Here is a 21,018-nt window from a genome sequence, read left to right as displayed (position 1 = left end):
AGCCGGGTAAGATTGGATCGCACGTAACGACCGGGTTCGCACGCTTATATAGCTGGTAGGCTTACCCGGTTTGATCTCTGTCTGATTGGGGCATTCTAGACAGACTAGTTGCTTATGTCTGGCCTTTATAATTATCTGGTCGGTTGATAAAACATCTGTCTATCTAAGAAGCAATGAACATATTTTTTCAGACAGTCCAATGCAATTAAATAATAATTATGTACCATACGCCAGCAGGTCAAACTACCCGAATCTGTCAATACCAATCGAACATTAACCTTCCACTATTGTGATAAGGTTGAAAGTCTATTGAAGATTTTTGACAGATTGATGTGCAGTCGTCTAAAGATTGAGAACTACTTAACTAATACAGTTCTAAGGCGATGTACAGTGACATTTTACCATGTAATTTTAAACAAATACTTTTTAAACAAATTTAAATAATTGCAACTTTGTACCTCTAGAATTGCTCAAGCAAGAAAGACTGATACGCATCAACTATACGACATTTCGTTTTATTACCCATCACAAGTGCTGAACCACATGCTGAAAGATGAGCGTGTGAGTGAATAAATGTGCAATTTATCAAACCGAACACGATTCGAAGGGAATCTCAGAACTTTGATTATTGGTCGTATTCTTTGACGCGCGTGATGGAAATTTCAATAGTGAAGTAAGACCAAGATTCTTTCTAGTTGTGTAATTCGAACTTTAATGTTTGGGTCAGTTCAATTTTATTAGGCCATGACTTGATGAAAGCACATCGTAATAGTGCTATTTATTTAATATTTGTCAAGTCAGATGAATAGAATTCTTATAATTTTTTTTCTTTAAGTGATTTGCAAAAACCTCCCCATTTGTAGACTTGATTTGATTGTAGACATCCAGATTGTCCCGAGGCCTATCGCGTCTGCGGTGGCCATCTTGTGGTATCCACTAGCTACGTGATGATGTTGGTCCAATTAAATAGACTTCTAACCGTTTTTTTTAATGAAAACTGGTGCTCGATTTTCAAACACGTTTTATAAAATCGGTTCCTAACGTAATTACCTATTTATTTATTTTATTACATAATTATTATGTACAGATACCCCATACCATTAATCCCATGCCCACAGATCATTGTGTACCACCTGATCCTTATTTCAAAGATATATAGTCTGCAATATACGTCAGAGTAATCTCTTGGCGTATCTTATGTGCTGGTATCAGGTGCGCGAGAAATTCGCGGTTTATGTTCCTAATGTTGAGACTGTGATTGTTTTTATTTATTTGAAGTAATATTTTTACGCGTGGTATTGCATTTTTGACGTCTTCTGAGATTAATGTGTTTCAGTAATAAAATTCGTCATCATTCGTCCAAATATTAGTGTAGATAAAGAATAACCGCACACTACAAACTTTTCGTTGGCCCATAGTTTGTTTGGCCTCATAAATCAGTAAAAGAGGAATGGTATTACGCAAATTACAAAGCCCGAAATTATCAGACCAACTAAAACTATGACTGGTATCAAGAATTTCTTTAAAAAAATTGCTTAGTCTGTACTGTGTGGGTACTCTTATAAATAAAACATATTAATATATACAGTAATCGACCCCTTGTAATAATATTATCACACTCCTCCAATCGTGCCATCTTAGATAAGATTCTTCACAGAACTTAAAATCTTACTACAATAGGGAGAATATATTATGTTATACATCTTCCCTTTGAACATATTTTACGGTATCGGTATGAAAATCAATGATCTATATGGTGAAGATATTACTTTCTATAGATACATGTCTTTGTATCCGTAAGGTTGACTGACGATGTGATTTTCAGCTGAAGTGATATCCTTTTGAAGTGCGCCTATTCTAGTGTAGAAAGGCAACAAGGGAAAGTCAAAGACATGTTCGTTGAGGGAGATACGAATGAAGATATAAGACGTTACATCTGCTGGTACTTACTGTTAAGGAAAAGCTAGAATGCTGTGTCATAGCAGATTTTCTTAGAACCCATATTTTGTTAAATGTGGTTAGAAAGTAAGCCACGTGTTGTTTGTCCACTGTTATTAAATTATCAAACAATACGGATATGTTTAAAATATTTAATTTTATGATTTCTTTACTTAATCTATACTCATATTATAAAGCTGAAGAGTTTGTTTGTTTGTTTGAACGCGCCAATCTCAGGAACTACTGGTCCGATTTGAAAATTTCTTTCAGTGTTAGATAGCCCATTTATCGAGAAAGGCTATAGGTTACTTTTTATCCCGGTACAGGAAGTAGTTCCCACGGGATGCGGGTGAAACCGCTGGCAGAAGCTAGTTCTCAATTATTCATGTTTTCGCATATTATTTTTTAAAATTTTTAGGACCATCCAAATAACTAATTGTCTACAACCATTTACAATTTTGTTTTGTTCTCAAAATGCACAGTGCAATTTTGACATCAACATCTAAGAATCACTTGACCCGTAAATTGGTTAATACAAGCTTGTGACGTCACCAGGCAATCGCGTGATCTGACGCACTGAGCTCCTGCGCAGTTTAAGGACAAGGCCAGTTGAGTGCAACTCCTTGACTATAAGAAATAAGATAAAAACAAAAATAAGGGGCCTTTCATGTGCGATTATGGACCTATTTTTTAAAGTCCTGGTAAATGATTGTGAGTTTTTAACTGGCTTTGAAATCCTTGTTGGAAGAGATTGTCCATTTTTTCTAAAACACCACAAGTATTTGAAGATATCCCACTTATTTTATCCGTAAATTAAATTGACAATCACAAATGTATATTGGATCCTAAGATATCGTATTAAAGTTCAATTTCCTTTGTCCACAGATAGTGTAGCGAGGAAGAGAAGCCATGTGTTACTTCAGCATAATAGTGATAATATTCGATAGTTTTGTGTTGTGAAGTGTCAGTGAGTTCTCCGACATGCATTGGAAGCGTGACGTTCAACTGTTGCTGCTGTTCGCCCATTTGTCTGGAGTTATTCTGGGTGAGTTTGATTATTATACGAGTCTACATTGTTTATTAATAATACCTAGGTACTTAATAGAAATAAGAGGTATTTGTGGACTTTTAAAGTTACTATGACCGATAAATGATCACTTGATTATGCAATAAAATCTTGACTGTCTTTGAAAATATTGTGAAGTTGATGATAAGATGATATCATCAATATTTCATGATGTATAAAACAATTTAAATAAAATCATTAGGCGATGGATTTATGGGTTAACTATTAGGTAAAAAAAATATTATATCGGCTACAATTAGCTATCGGCTAATCACACATGGCTTTGACAAAATCACATTGGTATTACGTTTATAATAGCCTATATTCTCTAATGGCCAGTTTCTTCATCAAAAGTTAAAGTCAAAGTAATGTCTAAAGTAAAAGTAACGGTCAAATTCGTTTTTTCAAGGCTAAAGTGACAGCAAAACTAATAGAAAAATTGAATTTGACCGTTACTTTCACTTTAGACATTACTTTGACTTTTACTTTGGCTTTAACTTTTGATGAAGAAACTGGCTGTAAGCTGGACAAATATATCGCACATAACATTACCAATCGTAACAAAATCAATACAAATTCCATTACAAAACCCAACAACTTAAACAGCAATTAATCAAAGCTGCAAATTGATATTAATACGAACACTTACCTAAGTCTACTCAATTAGCTAGCTCGGTACTAAACGAACATTATAGGCACATACATACTTAGTACCTATTAAGTCCTGTAATACGATTAATCGTAGCTTACCAGAGTGTCGGACGGACGTAATAACTTCTGTATAACTAGATTTAGGGATGTGCTAACAATAGGTATTAAACCTGGTTATAGCATAGATCACGTTTAGTTCATGCATAACATAATGTTTGCAATATTTAAGACCTACACCTTTTTTACGGTATAATTTTCTATATATTAACTTTTTTTACTGCTTACATGTTTGCTTAAACACGATAATCACAGGTTAGAGACGTCAGAACTACAAAACCATGCATTATCATAATAATTATCTCACAAAAACAAACCTCGATAGTTCGAACAGCAGTTAGTATTTGAATTTTAATTAATTTTGAGGGCAACTAAAATACTAAACACAAATGCTAAATAAGTTAATTTGTAAAATTTAATAGTGATTATTATAATTGAATTGCAATCGTTTTTAAAAAGCACACACCAGATATTTAATTATTGAAAACACAGTTAATTAGTTTATTTTAATGCAGTTAAAATTAAATGTTGACGTAATACGTAATTACATTGCAAATTATATTTGGAACGGTTTTCACCTGAACGCCTAGAATTGTAAAGTATTAAACTAGCGATTATGCATAATTAAATCGGAAAATCCGATAATAGGTATTGTTCTAACACAATATACTACTAATCCTATTTCAATGAACAATTAATTTCCAATTCATTAATATAATCTCTCATATGCAATCAATATTCTTTTAACTTGCATTATTTATTTGAAAAAATGGTTGGTATTTTTGAATACGTAATCAAAAGGCGTATGGCGATCTCCAGATCTGCAATGGACAAGCTGAGGAAAATATGGAGGAATCGCAACATTTTTAGAGCCACAAAGATCCGACTAGTACGGACACTCGTATTCCCCATATTCCTGTATGCCGCAGAAACGTGGACCCTTCGGGAGGTAGAGAGGAAGAAGATAGACGCCCTAGAGATGTGGTGCTGGAGAAGAATGCTCGGAGTATCGTGGACTGAATTTCGTACCAACGAATCTATACTTCGAGAACTAGGCATCAAGCAACGTCTATCGTCTTTGGTACAGTCTCGTATCCTCAGTTATTTTGGTCACGTATGCCGCCGAGGGGAGGTGGCTATTGAGCGACTTGTGGTTCAGGGCAGGGTTGAGGGTACCAGGCCACGAGGAAGATCGCCTATGAGGTGGACTGACCAGATAAAAGCGGCAGTAAATGGCTCATCGTCACTCTACGAATGCACGAGGAAGGCGGCCATCAGAGAGGAGTGGCGGCGGGTTGTAAAGCTTGCAACCAACACCTGAAGTGATGACCACGACCACTCTGTCAAGAGTGATAACGACAAAGAAGAAGAATTAAGAAAGAAAGAAAGAAAGAAAGAAAACTTATTTATTGACACAAACCATACATACACATAGAAACAACAAAAAAAAACAAAATAAAAGAACAAAAGGTTGCGTCAAATAGGTCCAGTTCAGCATTATGCCAGACAGCTAGTGTCTGACGCTGGTTTTCAACTGGACCTATGCGGAGTTGCGGATGTCCATCGGTATGAACTGATTTATGCTCTATAGAAAAACTAATAAAACTACTAAACTATGTACTATTTAAAAAAGAAAGAAAAAAAGGAACGTAAATCATAATCAGAAGGATTAGTCACAAAAATTAAATAAAAATAAAAAGTGGAGGTAAACATAAATAAATTCATACCGTGACTAATCGCAATCCTGAGGAAGCATCGCTCAGTGACGATTTTATTTCACACAGATGAAATGTTACAGTGTGCACACATTCAAAGAGCCGTAAAAAATTAGTAATTTCCAATTTTTTTACAAAAAAACCTAGTGAAAACACGCCATGTTTTCCTTCAATTCCCAGACGAAATTATAAATAAAAGCAGACAAAAACCAAGGGGTCAATAAACCGCTTCATTCCAGAACGTTCGGTAAGGAACACGCTTTAATTAATACTTTCAGCAACTTAGACAGCTTAAAGCTGTACGAGTATTTGTTGGATACTTTAAGATAATAATAGAGATGCTTTCTAGATGAATTTTATAGTTTAAATCTACTGCTGAAAAGCTCAATAATAATTTTATGAAGTGTTGTGTTCTTGCATTTTTTCAATGATAGGTAAGTATTCATTGAAATTAAATCTCTTAGTTAATCTACCAACCTCGTAGCACACGGCCGTATTGTTTTATATAACCAATCTATGCGTTTTTGATATGTAGAAATAGAAATATACTGCGTAAGCTTGGGAGTGGTCTAGTTGGCCAGTCATGCAATGACTGTGTACATTGTTTTATTTACGCACACAAACATAGCTCAACTACTTTACTGAAATAAAACATCTATCCCACAAAAAATAAAAGAAATAACGCCCCAAGATTAATAGTCAGGACCTCTAGAAAAACTTCTAACATCTCCCTACTACAAATAGCTTAACAGACAAACAAAAGAACATTGCTGAATATGTTCACGTTTGCCAATAGAGAAACTTGACACTCACGTACATGCAAACTTTGTTGAGCGGCTTCTAATAAAATTTATTCGTCCGTCCATTAGTAACTTTTGTGACTTTCTGCTAAGGAAATGCCTAATCTTCTTAATTTGTGAGGCGGTTCAAAGTTTTTGTTCTTACAAAGGTGAAGGTCATCAAATATTGTTGAGGAATGGATTTTATGTAAGCTGTTTTTGCTTGGTGAGAATTGGTGAGATTATATTGCAAAGAATTTTTTATTGTTTTACCAAACTTCTACAATGCCGATGTTAGATTCGAAATGTGATCGGACTTATGCATCACACACTTCTATCTTTTTATTTTTATGAAACACCTCAGCTTAAATTAAACTAGAACATTTTGAATGATACTAATTTCTTGTAGGTAAACCAAAGACAAATGCATTCTACAATTTAAAAAAAATATATTATTCTAACACAAACAGTGCAGCTCTTCAGAGACAATTCTCTTAAGATAGTAATTTCCGCAATAACCTTTTAAAAGAAGGCAAAGGTGCCACTCGTACGTACTTACCCGACGCTGACAGAATGAGGTCCCATGAGATAGCAGACGATTTTATCTAGCAAACGGGCACCATTCCAAACTGGGATAACATATATGTTCGGGTATAAAAATCAATGAAACTTTAATGTCATTAGTTATTGGTTCCCCCAGTCCTTTTTACATGATTACACCTTTAATTTGCCAACTAACACAGAGTTTAATACTGGACTTTTGTTTTTGAATGTTATTATTACCTAAGGATTTAATATTGCACTTGTAGAAATTAGCTTTAAATCAGCCCAGAAATTAAAGAAATTAAACCTAAAGCACACCAAGTAGTCTACACTCACAAATTACAATACAACTGACGAAAATCCTTTCAGTCTAGCTTAAAAAGCCAGGTGTATGATTATAAATGTGTTAATAAAGGTTGATAGTCAGAATATTAGTGCGCATGCTCGTTAGCTCTACGTGATAGACCTCAGATAGCCAGAGACTTTGAAGAGAATAGACTGACTCGCGAATCTATCTAGCTCCTAAAGATATCTACAAGGAAACATTGCATATGATTTAGCGAACACAAAGGCGCACCCTGTTTTGAACTGAACGCTGTACTAATTAAAAAATAAATAATTCAAGACAAAATTTTCTTCCTCAGCAAAATCTTAGAGACCACGAAAAGTCCATAATAACAATGACTCCAGAAGAATGAATTAGAAACCAAATTGATGACTAAAGTTTTATCCTAACCCTTTAAATTGGAAGCATTTTTCTCTTTTACTGGAAAAGTTTTAAGAAACTCGATGAACATTCTAAAACTATTTTCGTTTTCAGTAAAAGGCGGATTTCACACTGCCAATCTTTGTAATACGGTGCACTGAGCATTGATGTTCAGTACTTCATCACCATTGGAGTTTTATTACTGTTCCATGTTTGATTCTCTAGTCCCCTTGTTATACCTGATGTGATTGCTGGGCCAGTGTATTCATAATACATCATGCGTCTTGTACAACGCGATTTGTCAATTCTAGCATTCAAGACCAAGTTTTTCACTGTTCTTTTTGTCACCATTAGTCATTGTATCCAATTTCTTACCAAGAATTACATGTTCCATATAAAATCACTTAGTTAACACGAATGATAGATTGTTTAATATGAACTTACTCACCTCTTAAAGACTGCCTGAATTTTCCTGTGACATCTTTAAGCTATGCTCATTCTCAACTCCTCGTGGTTTTGTACTCTGTCTTTTGGCACGTGGCACGTCTGTGTGTGATCCTCCCAATCAAAGTCGTCGGTAGCGTTGTAATAATTAATTTGGCACCGTTGACAAGTTGCCCTGGCAACAAGTTTGTGTTTAGGCGTTATACTCAAACAACATGTAACGTGTTACTCTGGGGACCTCTTACAACTTTGTCCTGATGTTAAGCATGTGATGTAATATTGATCGTTGAGACATGAAAAAGTACTTGGGATTTTTGATCTTAGTTCTAAAACTGCAGACAAGTCAAATAGCCAATGCAGCGTGTAGGTGTGAACGTTGCATTCAACAAGTTGGCTAAACAATGCGACTTATGATCATATTGAATTTCGTTATTCATTCAAAGGGCTAGCTGTTTGATTGAATTGCGACAGAGATAAAGCAGAGATAGTTATAGGACTTGTAAGCATCATTCTCTAATGAATAGTATCTTAAAAAAATAAAGTAACATCTGCATATTCACCTAATTATTCCATCACTATTACTTTAGATCTTAAACCCAATCACACTCTACTCCCCTCTCACGTAATTAGCACAGTTTCAGCGCACCTACTCTCAGTACCTACGGGGTGTTCAGAGCTAATTACTGACGTTATAGGAAACTTTCTCAGCATTATCGAATTTCGAGTTCTTGTGTGTTCACACTAGAACTTTGTCTACGGGTGCTGATAAAATTACCCTTAATTTATTCTCCAAGACTGGCCATTTGCAACAGCCGTGGCGAGAGATTTCTGGTTTGAGTCAAATAAGACACAGCCTGTATTTTAAGTAGGCAGAAATTTTAAATCGAGTTTTAATGATTTGCGTTGTGAATTTGATGATGGAGAGCAATTTTGGAGTGTTGATGATGATGATGATGATAAAACTGAAATAGTAATTTCAATTACATTTGCTTGTAGTTGTAGTTATATTTCGTAGACAAGTTATACAAAACAACGAAAAACAAAATATTAAATCACAGTAGGTATCTAAAAAGCTCGATGTCAAAACAATAAATGACAATTATGCTACATTCAAACGTAAATCCCCTAAAATATCAAGATAAAAAAACCATCAAAGCAAAGGGGTTGGTCGTTGAATCAATGAGCTTAACAATTAATTGGAGCTCGATCTACCGGCTAACTTCGGAGTATAATGTGCAAAATTTTAATCTGAAACGTCAAAGAGTATACGGCCAGCTCCAACTTTGTACGCCTCGCAACAGGTAGCCTTATATTTTGTACAAACTAATAGAAAGTAGCTTCAAGTGTAATTGGTTTTTTAAGTTTATGTGGAACAAGGATAGTTTTTGAGCTTTGAGCGGCTATTTTATGGTATTATAGGATATTGTTGTTAGTGTTGAAGATTTGTTAGGTAAAATTATGAAATAAAAATTATTGTAAAGTGACATCGTTGCATATAATTGTAATCTACATTTATTCTGTACGTATTTTGGTTGCAAACTTTATGATTTAAACAAAAATATGTATGTAATGTGGTAGGTTGTGAGCAAATTTTTTTAAACTGCTCATTCTATTAACTTGCAGTTGTTTCAAATACACATTGTAATCTCAAGACAGACCTCAAGAAAAATACAAAACTATCTAGTCTAATATCAAATATCGGATATCTAACCAAGAAAAAAAAGAAAACATATTTGCATATCTAGGTTTATAGCTCAGAATGGATATCGGAGAACCCGTAAACCACTTTATACCGAGAGATATCAAACTATTGGTATCGAGGAGCGATTCAGCCTGGCCTTTGACATTCCACTCAAAAAAACACTTTGAAGTAACCGAAGCCGAGTACACTGCAGACTTTAGTCGGCCGATAGTTTGATCGGGCACTTGATAAGTATGAAAATGAATGGTAGTAAGGACACATTACAACGATCAGGTATTTGGCCGATATCAGACCGATTAAGATTAAAAACTGCGGTTGGAATCAAGTTTTTTTTTAAGTACGCACATTACAACGATCAGGTATTTGTACGTTATCAGACCGATTAAAAACTCGGGTTGGAATAACAATTTTCTTTAAAAAAAATTGTCCACTTCGACCACTATCGGTCGACTATTTAGTCTGTAGTGTGCGGAAGCGTTTTGAAGTAACCGAAACCTTTACTAGTCTACGGGGACAGATGGTTTTAGAAATCGATGAGAAAATGCTGGTTGAGAGTGCTTCTTGTCTGTATTTTTTTTGTTGTGACATGTCTGTCAATAAACGAAGTTTTTTTGGAAAAATGTATGTTAGTGTGGTTTGTGTATACTAAAGACGTTATTGAAAAATATGATTTTTAACCGATTTGCCAAAGAGGAAGGGGTGGTCAATTAGCATGCTTACTGAATGTTTTTCATTTTGATTCAAACACATATTTTATTGGGGTTGTTTAAAAAACCCACTGTAAAATACCTTAACAATTTGTTAAATTAATAGTTTAAGCATATTTAAAGAAAAAATCTAAAGACGCATATGTATAGCATAAATCCTGCTCTACAATACATTTTAACATACATAGGTATATACATATACAAACATACATAATTATTATAATGTGGAGACGCTGTGCAAACAGGATGCACGCGTGCACTACAACAATCCAATTTCCGTCGCATTCTGCTTACGGAATAAACAATGCATGGAATATCTTTAGACACAGCATTTTCTACTTTTAGATAACAGGAAAGATGGTAAAAATAGCTACATTTTAAAGATAAGAATGATATGTGTATTTAATTTTATTCCGAATCTAAACTGGGTTTGCTTTAACCAATAATAATTTTATCCATCAGTAAATTCTGGTTTTAATTATGAATTAAACTTTCCTACCAAGTTTTTGGAAAATTAGGCGTTTATTTTCCGAGGCAACAATCAAATATAAAACAAAAAAATACAGCATCAATCGCTTTAACAATTTGATTCCAATATTTGTATTTTTAAATAAAAAGCTATAGCAAATCAAATAAAAGCCGTAAAAATTGGACTCTAAAATAATATTCCTTTTTCCTTGGTTTTTTTTCTGTTTACTCTAAAGTATCACATATTATAAAGTCTATCACGCCTGAAATATTATTCTATCCAATAATTCAGTTTATTTCGCAATCGAGTAAAAAATAATTAAAAAATTGCTATAGGTATAATACAAGCAATGTTAAAAAAATCCCCAATTTCTCCAGTTATATGAACATTCCAGGAAATTATCTAGAAAATAGTAGTTATACCTATATAAAACCTACATTGTAACACGTTTACAACTTCAAACAATGCTTCATTGTCGCTTTCGTAAAGCACTTTCACAGACAATGACTGTATTATCAGTCACACATTATAACTAGCACACAATGTGCTAACCTATATTTTGCATATATTGACCGGACATTGTCAACAAAGAACAATTTGTTGATACTACTGGGTAAAGTGGGTCAGGGAGAGTTTGTGCCTACAAGGAGACATTATATTATCTGTTTATAAAATATAATACATAATCTATACTGATATTATAACATGAACTATTTTTTATTTGTTTATTAAGGCTCTAAATTACAGATTGATTTGACAATTTTTTTCACTGTTGGGGAGGTACACTTTCCTCAAAAATGTTCCTAGAAGCATATAGAAATACAATAAAACCAATTTATATTTCAATTAAGTTAAATTTTATTTTTTCAGAACTTTTCGCATATCTTTTGGTTTCACGTATTTTTTCGCTTTATTAAATCCGTGTTAATTTCATTTATATAGATTTCTACAGTGTAAACATAAAGCAATAGATAATATAAAACAAATGATGAGCACAACAAACATTCTTGTACCAGGAACATTCTAGAATTAACTGGAAGCAATGCTACATTTTGCTCCATAAATGTGGTTTAAAACTTTGAGGAAAACTGAAGTTACGGCCAATTTAGATTTCTTAGAAAAGTCCAGAGAATTTAATAACCATGCAGCGGGGATAGGAACGTAAGTCTAGAGTAGGTATTTGATTCCAATTGAGGCTTACACAAGCTAGACAAGAAATATTTTATTTATTATTTTGACCATACTTTTCCACCTACTTTCTTTAAATATTGCATGTCCGACTTGGATGGACTGTTGAGCCAATCTATTACAACCATAATGTACACAGTTGTGCAATAAATTAATCTTTATTATATTAGGTACATGTTGAATGTAACAGAATGTTACTTACTTTATTTCTAGAGTCATTCATCATCATTATAACAGCCTATTGCCGTCTTCTGTTGAACGTAGGCTAAGCATTTCTAACTATAGAACAGAATTTAAGTAACGCAGTAATAATGAAAAACAAATGAAAGCTAGGAGCAAGTTTCTTGTCTTGTAATAAGGTCGGAATATGTGTAGGATGTCTGACACACATAGATTATAATGTATGTGTATATTAGGGTGTCCCAAGACATAAGGGGGATTTTTTTTTTCTCGAATTCAAATACGCATACCCTCTAATTTTTTTCGGTTTGACCTCATTAACTCCTATAATAAATATTATCTCGATCAGACAGTGGTAACCCGTGCCGACTTAATGCCAAAGTGTTCACATAAAAATTTGTACTGACTTACTATGGAGAAATTTAGATCCTAATTATTTTTACTAAAAATAAACCTCAAATGCATCCAAATAATGTATTATCTTCTCATATACATTGAAAAATAATATCATTGTTAAGATTTTCATTTTAAAGTAGTTTTTTTTTTACAGTCAGGATAAATTTTCCGATGTTCTAGGACGGTACCTAACAATAACTGTTTTTGTTCCTCATCTACTGTGATTAATCAATAAAAGTCTTGCATGAACTTCACCGATCTTTCGGCCACATCGTTCACTAACTCTCAGTGCTGAAACTTTGGTTTCTTGATACGAAGCATTATTTGACTAGAAGGTAGGACACATTCATGTAGAAAACTGTCATTAATTTTAAGGCGATCGATCAAAGAACTCGCTTTTTACTGAAATGGGGTGATTTTGTCATACAACGTACCGTAAAGATCATCTTTTGAAAAAAAAAAATAACCAAAGACAAAATAACCCCTGAAAAACAATACATCCAATCGTTCATTTTTCAAGAGTTATTTCCTCTTCGCTCCTCTGAGGCGCGTGCTTTTTGTAACTCGCGCTAACTATTAGGCAGGCTGCTCTCCTGGCTGTCATTTAACATCTTGGACAGTCGTTTCGGGTAGTCAGAAGCCAATAAGTCTGACACTAGTCTTATCAAAGGGGTATTGGGTAGCTGGGTAACTGGGTTGAGAAGTCAGATAGGCAATCGCTCCTTGTAAAACTCTAGTACTCAGCTGAATCCGGCAAGAATGGAAGCCGACCCCAACATAGTTGGGAAAAGGCTCGGGACATGATGATTTATTCTTATTAATCAAAATCAAACAAATTACATATCTAAGTTGCTGAAAAAGTCGTGATGGCGTTGCTTAAAAACGTCTTTGTGTCTTTTGTCCCTCCAAACTTGATACAAGGTGACGAGTTTCGTCACACAATTAGGCAAAGATTGGAATACGCGCCTTTTCCCAGTAGATAATGCATTCGCGAATAGTAAGATTTACGTTTTCATTCACAATTAAATTAATTTCCCGAATATCACTACATAGGTAGTATACAACAAAGTCGCTTTTTCTGTCCCCGTGTCCCGTTGTAAGCTTACCTAATTCTTCAAAACTACGCAACCGATTTTCATGCGGTTTTCTCTAATAGATAGAGTGATTAAAGAGGAAGGTTTACATGTATAATAACAAACATTAATAGTGGAGAAATACTGTTATTCCGTGCGAAGCCGGAGCGGGTCGCTACTTGTACAATGAAACTGCCAGAACTTGTCCATTAGACGGAAGTTTTGAACCCGTCATTTGATGCCTTAGGTCCCCTAGTTAAAAATATACCCTTTTTATAACTGCGTAAGTCTAGTGACATGTTGGCTGTTTGAAAAAAGTTATTCGATCTCTAAATAACAAGAAATTACAAGCACATCGACGAGTTAGATCGCGTTAGTCTTAGAGAGCAAGTATGACATACATTCAAATGTAAGTCGGCACGGGTTACCGTGGTCCTACCATCATAAAATTTTATTTATAATAGTTTTGGACCAAAAGGAAAAAAATAGGAGGGTATGCGTTAAAAAAAAATGATTTTGATTTTTTTGGGACACCCTAGTGTATATGCAGTATCTAAATTATGCTGCACTGCGAAGCATAATGAGCTCATCAGTAGGAACTATTCTGGGCTCAAACTTGTTAAGCAACAGTAGAACAAAGCATAACTTCAATAATAATTTACTTCATATAACAATCTAACAGAATTGTTATCATGGTATTTTTTCAAAATTAATTAAAGTCACCAGTTTAATCGGGGTAGAAACCGATGGAAATGGAAATCAGGAAAACACAAGAAAAATATTATAGGTATGTACCTAATTATGTAAAAAGAAAATTAGATGCAGATAATATAGAACTCGAGACTTCATAAAAATTCAAAATTTTACAATGGATATAAAAATTTAAATCTTCTGAAAAATCATTTCGTAATACCCAACGCGACTATTCTCCAACTCCGAAGGTACAGAATAAAGTGTTAATATTTCGAACAAAAGTTAATCCGGAGTTTTTTATTCTCTTTGAGACCGTATTCTCCCCGTATCCTCATTTCAATTAGAGTGAAAAGATACTGTGACCGAGTTTTAATTGTCTACCCGACTCAAGGAAATTGGGTAGCTATTATAAAAGAAAGTATTGTGACCAAATGGGTGACTTTTGCCTAATTATTTTTTTAAATTATAAATGAACCGCTGTGTGTTTTCGTGATGTGAATTTAATTTTCTTGCTTTATGAAACGTGAAATTATGCACGTTGTTTTGGTCATTAAAATTATTTTTACATTATGTACTTGAGTTTTACCTTGTTTGTAATGAAAATACATACAACGTTGAACAACGTTAAACTTGAGGATAGTGACAGCTATTTCATACTAACTCTACTACTATTGTCTTTTGTTTTTGTACCGTCAAAAGAAACCTCCCAAACAGCCCTATGATATTCAAAAGAAAAAAAAATCATTCGATATTTGAAAAGCACAAACATTTTTCGAAGCGTAACACAGAATGTTAGTCGATAACAACCGAGACTCGAACCTCTTTGTACCAGACTCCTTGCTGTAATTAGATTTCAGGAATTACTTGGACAGAAGACTACGCTTACACAGAAGTTTCGAAGGCCAGGTTTCTCGCTTCAAAGTTTATTTTCGCATTCCGCATTTCTAATGGGGATGGGATCTACTTGGTATTACGCTGAAGATGTTTCGGTTTAGCTGTAGTTTGGCTGTGAAGGGAATGCCTAATAATATAAGTAGTTCGTTGAAGTACTATGTAAAATTATGTCGTTACTTGTTATTTAAAATTGGTAAAATTTAACTTAAATTCTTTTAAAACTTTTTAGAACAAACTGAAAATAATAAGTAATATAACTGGCTATATAATTTTAAAAGGCCTGACAAATAAATATAACCAAAATATACTATTTGAAATTACAAAGGAGTTCTAGGGGTGACTTTCATAATTACACAAAATTATAATTATTCATATTCTCTAACCCACATAATAATTGTTCTAGATAAACGCTTAAGCTTCGCGCTAAAGCCTGGAACCGTGCTTAAACCACTCATTAGTAAGCCCAAACACAGAGACTTGGAGCTTAGCTTAAGAAACTAGTTAACATACTGTTATATTGACTTGCTGCTGACTGAAGTGACAAATGCATGCTTTGTCGATGTGTAAGTCTGAAGTGCAATGTAATAAATGTAAATAAGGATCTAAATTAAATACCGGAAAATGCAAAAGTTCAATATAATACAAGGGTTTATAAAATAATAAACTCTGAATAAAAGACACGACACTCAAAAATATTATCAATTTATTCCCCTGATGGTTCAATTCTCTATCACGTACAGTATGTTATCACAGGGTAGTTAGTTTAAAATCGAAGTTTAGTTCATTTATATAATCATAAAGTTCGATATACCTTAAGAAGGAAATGCATAAAAAGGCTATTGATCACAAAATTAAATATTTTTTCAAACTTGTAAAAGTGTTGCAACACACAAATATGTTAGTACATTTTCATTTCTATTTATAGGCTTATCTTTAACTCACGAGAGGTCAGGCCAGTTCACAAAATAAGAACCCGTATGTAGAACAGTAGGCACAATAATTTAAATATAGGCTCGAAGCGTACAGAATAAGGGTAATTTAAAACTTCCTCAGTTATACGAGCAAGCTCAACAACTTGTTAAGATTTTAGCGAAACATGGGAAGGCTGTGTTTATGTAAATAAATCTGATACAACTTAATGATTGTTACACACGCGAACTTCTGAAAATTTACACAGTTATTGTGAACGTAAAACGTGTCCGTGCTCTGGTTTTTTAACGTTTTAATACCTCGTTAAATAATAATTTGTTTTAATGGATCATAAATATATACAAAATTAATATAATTTATGAATCAAGTTACAAGGTTTTGTAGGTTTATGAAACATAAACTACATATAATGTGATTGGTGTCAGAAATACCCACCCAAAACAATAATGTGAAAGACTGCCAAGTTCGATAATATGGGAATGCTTCGCCTATAAAATAAGTGAGATCTGAATAAGTACCAAGTTCCATAGTTACATATACCTCAGTTCAAAATAGTTACTTTTTAATGATGCTACTTGGCAAGTTTTCACACACCTTGTTATAAACCTACTAAACGCAATGAATCAAGTATTTAATTTTCTATTAAAACTTGCCAAGTAACATCATTAAAAAGTAACTATTTTGAACTGAGGTATATGTAACTATGGAACTTGGTACTTATTCAGATCTCACTTATTTTATAGGCGAAGCATTCCCATATTATCGAACTTGGCAGTCTTTCACATTATTGTTTTGGGTGGGATTTCATTTATTTTTGTAAGGTTGATTATTGTATTTTTTTCTTATGATTAAATTAGTTAAGGAAATGTCTCATTTATACTATCTTTCAGATTTATGCTTCTTACAAAGAAATGAACTAGATAGATTAACTAAATGGACTAGATTTACCAACTGACTGACATGACATGTTATCATATATTATGTTCGTGGATCAAAGTTACACATTCGTTATTTTCGAAACTGACGCACACTTGGTCATTTTCAGATCAGATTTTTACTTTACTTTGACTTAATACAAACCTTTGTAACGAATTTCAGATCGGTACGACCATTCGAAGATATATTATATAAATATAGATAAATTTATTTCGTTTTAGTTCCTTAGGGGTATAAATTTACACCGGGTATAAAACACCTTCATTATTTTGAAACCGACTCACACTTGGCCATTTTCAGATTTTTCCCTTTACCTTGACATAAAGACCTACCTCCATGCCAAATTTCAAGTCAATACGACCACTGGAAGTGGTCTAGGTTTTTGATGAGTGAGTCAGTCAGTCAGTCAGTCAGTGAGTGTATAGTAAAAATAACGATTTTCTGACGTCAATATCTCAAGACCTACAATAGGTATATTAATGAAATTTTGTATTTTAGATAAGTGAGGGGGTCTCAACAGATACTAGAAATTTGGTATGCGTAAATAAAATAGATTTTGAGTTATAGGGGGGTCGAATTTGGCCCGAAATGGTTCGTGTAATATAACCCACGGCCGGTGTGTCGCTTTTTTTGCTCGAACTTGGCGGACACACTGCCGTGTGTCTAGACCAAAAATACTCGTGTCTTTATTTAAATTTCCTAAGAAAGTCTATTAATAAAATATTTCACCTTTTTTCTCGGTCCTAGATAAAACCGCCTTCGTTACGGTAGAAAAGTTCCTTCTTTTTAACTAAGTTAACCTGCAGAAAATTCATTATGCATCCATTTATAAAACTTCACCTTATATACCATAAAGTTAGAAGCTACAATTATTATAATTTAACCTCGAGCCGACAGTATTTTTAAACTAAATTAATTTTCTAGTTTCACTCTGCCTGTTAACACCCGGTAAAAAATTACAGTAGTATAGGTAAAAACTATCGGTACCTAGTAATTTATTCGTCAGGAAGAAATAAAGTATTAAAAAAACTATTAAATATATCATCAGTTGGCTCGTACATACCTTTTACTCAAGCAGCTACAAAAATGTGTTAAATAAGAGATTAAAAAAAATTACAATGCCTCCATTCAGTGAAAATAGGTAGGTATAGTTTTAAGGCATAACCACTGACATGTGAAAAATAATTGCATACTTTTTATTACCGATAGTTAGATGCGGTTAATTTATTTATGTTTCTAGTGTTGAAACCAGTTGATAAGGCAGTTCATAAGGGAGAACATAAGAGAAGAACTTATGTACTCTCTTATGTACTCCTTTGATGTACTCTCTTATGTATTCCTCTTATGTATTCTCTTATGAACTCATCTTAGGTAAGCTCTTATGTACTGTCTTATATACTCTCTTATGTACTCCTCTTATATACTCTCTTATATACTCTCTTATAGCTGGATGCGAGAAGTAGAAAATCGATCTCAGTGGCGTGCACTTGGAGAGGCCTATGTCCAGCAGTGGACTGCGATAGGCTGATTATGATGATGATGATGATGATGATACTCTCTTATGTACTCCTATTATATACTCTCTTATGTACTAGTCTTATGTACTCTCTTATGAACTCATCTTAGGTACGCTCTTATATGCTCCTCTTAAGAACTCTCTCATGTACTTCGCTTATACATATACTTCTCTTATGTGCTCCTCTTATATGCTTCCCTTATATCGGATGTGTTGTACCTAACACATTAAATCCTATCACATATACTTTAAAAATTCATACTAAAATTAGTTATTATTATTTACTGAATTCCATAAAAAGGAGGATTCTCCGTTTGACCACTGCGTAGGTGGGCGAATACCTTACGTTTGGCTGAAGAATTTTGTTTTGGAAATCGTGTTTAGAAAAGACCATAAAATATCGACAACTGACGCAGCTACTTACTTAATAATATTTTATTAAGTAGTTGCCTATAATATTTGTGTAATAGTGCTTTGTATGTTATATTTGTGTAATGATATTTATGTACTTACGTCTATTTTAGTATTCAATTCTGTTAATCTCTAGTTGTCTTATACATGTCTTTCTAAGTATGTAATGCACCTACCATGTTATCTCTGCATCACCTTAAGGTTGACTGGAGAGAATGCCCATTGCATTACGTCCGCCTTTGTAATTGTTTTAGTTAATAAATAATAATAAATAAATAAATATTTTATACCAAAATACCTAGATACGTACATATATATGTATATTCACGAAGTCTAATAAGCGGGTAGATAATCACGGAACCAGGCTTGCTGGGTACTCCGCACCCCTTTGGAATATTAATGCTGCAAACTTGGATCTCGCTATCAGATAGTGACCAGCGTGATGACGTGACTTGAAGGTTATGCTAGCTAGGGTATTAGATGAATTTAAATAGGTAGGTAAGCTTCGGTGGGGAGTAATTTAAAGGGTTGGTTGTGACGAATATGAATCTTTATAGAAGGTTACCATTGCTGTTTATTTAAAAGACGACAGAAGATTTACCTCTTATGACTTTAAGTTGTATATTTTTATTGTGTGAATATTTTATATTTATTTATTTAAAATGCTGTTTACCGGTCAACAGTTTCCCGCTTGTATTATTATTTGATCAACCATATAAAATATTGCCTCGAAAAATAATACAATCTTATCCGTTTAAGAGCTAAAGTACCATATTCAGACACACTGATTCACCATAGGGCACCGTAGCTCTAAGCATTTAGCACCACAGCAAAGCCTTAAATACTCATTTGCATTTACTAAAATCTGCACATTCGATAGTTATTTGTTTTCCAAACCAAATCAGCCTGTTTTCAAGGCCGTTCTTTGGAATATTAATGCTGCAAACTTGGATCTCGCTATCTGATAGTGACCAGCGCGATGATGTGACTTGAAGGTTATGCTAGCTAGGGTATTAGATGAATTTAAATAGGTAGGTAAGCTTCAGTGGGGAGTAATTTAAAGGGTTGGTTGTGACGAATATGAATGATTTTAGATAGTTAACCTTACTAATATTTCCCTTCCCTTAAGAATTAATCTGTGCACCTAGATAAAAAGTAGCCTCTATAGAACACCTCATCCGAATCAATTCCTCCGTTTAAGAGCTCCGGTGCGATAGATAGACACACATAGCGGTCAAACTTATAACAGACCTCATTTGCATTGGGGGTTAAAAATGTCTAAAGCCTAGTGTAATTACACATTTGCAACTCAACACCATCTGCACATTCGATAGTTATTTGTTTTCCAAAAACAGCAGTCTGTTTTCAAGGCTGTCCACAAGCATTTTAGAGTTGTACGTACTGCTGGCAATTTGTGAGATATAGGCAACTGTGACGTGGTTAGTTCCGAGAGGAACATACAATGTATTCTCACACTAGTCACTACATTTTTGCTTATTACAGTTAGTAATCATCTGTTTTGGCAAAATAAAGAAAAACGTCATAAACAAACATTTTAGTAAAAAATATGACGCTGTCCTCTTATGCCCACCCTTTTATATGTTCCGAAATTAAAAAATAAGCCACTAACAAAATATTTACCACGCCAAAAAAAAACAAAAATCCAATTTAGAATTCACACACCTCATCTTACCCCATAAACACGGTCATATAAAGGCACGCATACACACCCGTGTCCGGACGCACGAATTATTAAAATCTCGCGACCTGTCCGGTGAAATCGGACAGACAAACACACACAAGAAGTGAAGATGACATTTTTTGCGTAGGCCACACGGTGACCCGAATATGTAATGACTTGCGGAACGAGAAAGTAATCCCGAGGTTTTTTTTGTAGTGTGTGTAAATGTGGTATGTGTGCGTGCAGTAATTTAGATGTAAAGTTTTAATGGGCTGTCTTTTGTTTTGACCACGCCTTACTTGATATTTTGCTTATATAGACTACTAGCCGTTTTCCCGCGGTT

The 21,018-nt window shown here is 34.0% G+C and overlaps 1 protein-coding gene across 2 annotated transcripts in view; it reads left to right on the top strand.

The window, feature by feature from the left end:
- The window catches only part of LOC110384446 (uncharacterized), a 78,053-nt gene that overhangs the window by 16,842 nt on the left and 40,193 nt on the right, over positions 1–21,018 (top strand). For both annotated transcript variants that reach the window (XM_064037664.1, XM_064037665.1), the window contains exon 2: positions 2,824–2,983. In XM_064037664.1, coding sequence (XP_063893734.1) covers positions 2,920–2,983 — 64 coding nt within the window. In that variant the 5' untranslated portion in view covers positions 2,824–2,919. The remainder of the gene's footprint in view (positions 1–2,823; positions 2,984–21,018) is intronic.

The sequence above is a fragment of the Helicoverpa armigera genome, chromosome 13, assembly GCF_030705265.1.
Source record: "Helicoverpa armigera isolate CAAS_96S chromosome 13, ASM3070526v1, whole genome shotgun sequence".
In the NCBI taxonomy this organism is placed as follows: domain Eukaryota; kingdom Metazoa; phylum Arthropoda; class Insecta; order Lepidoptera; family Noctuidae; genus Helicoverpa; species Helicoverpa armigera.
This window is presented reverse-complemented; position numbering and strand designations above follow the sequence as displayed.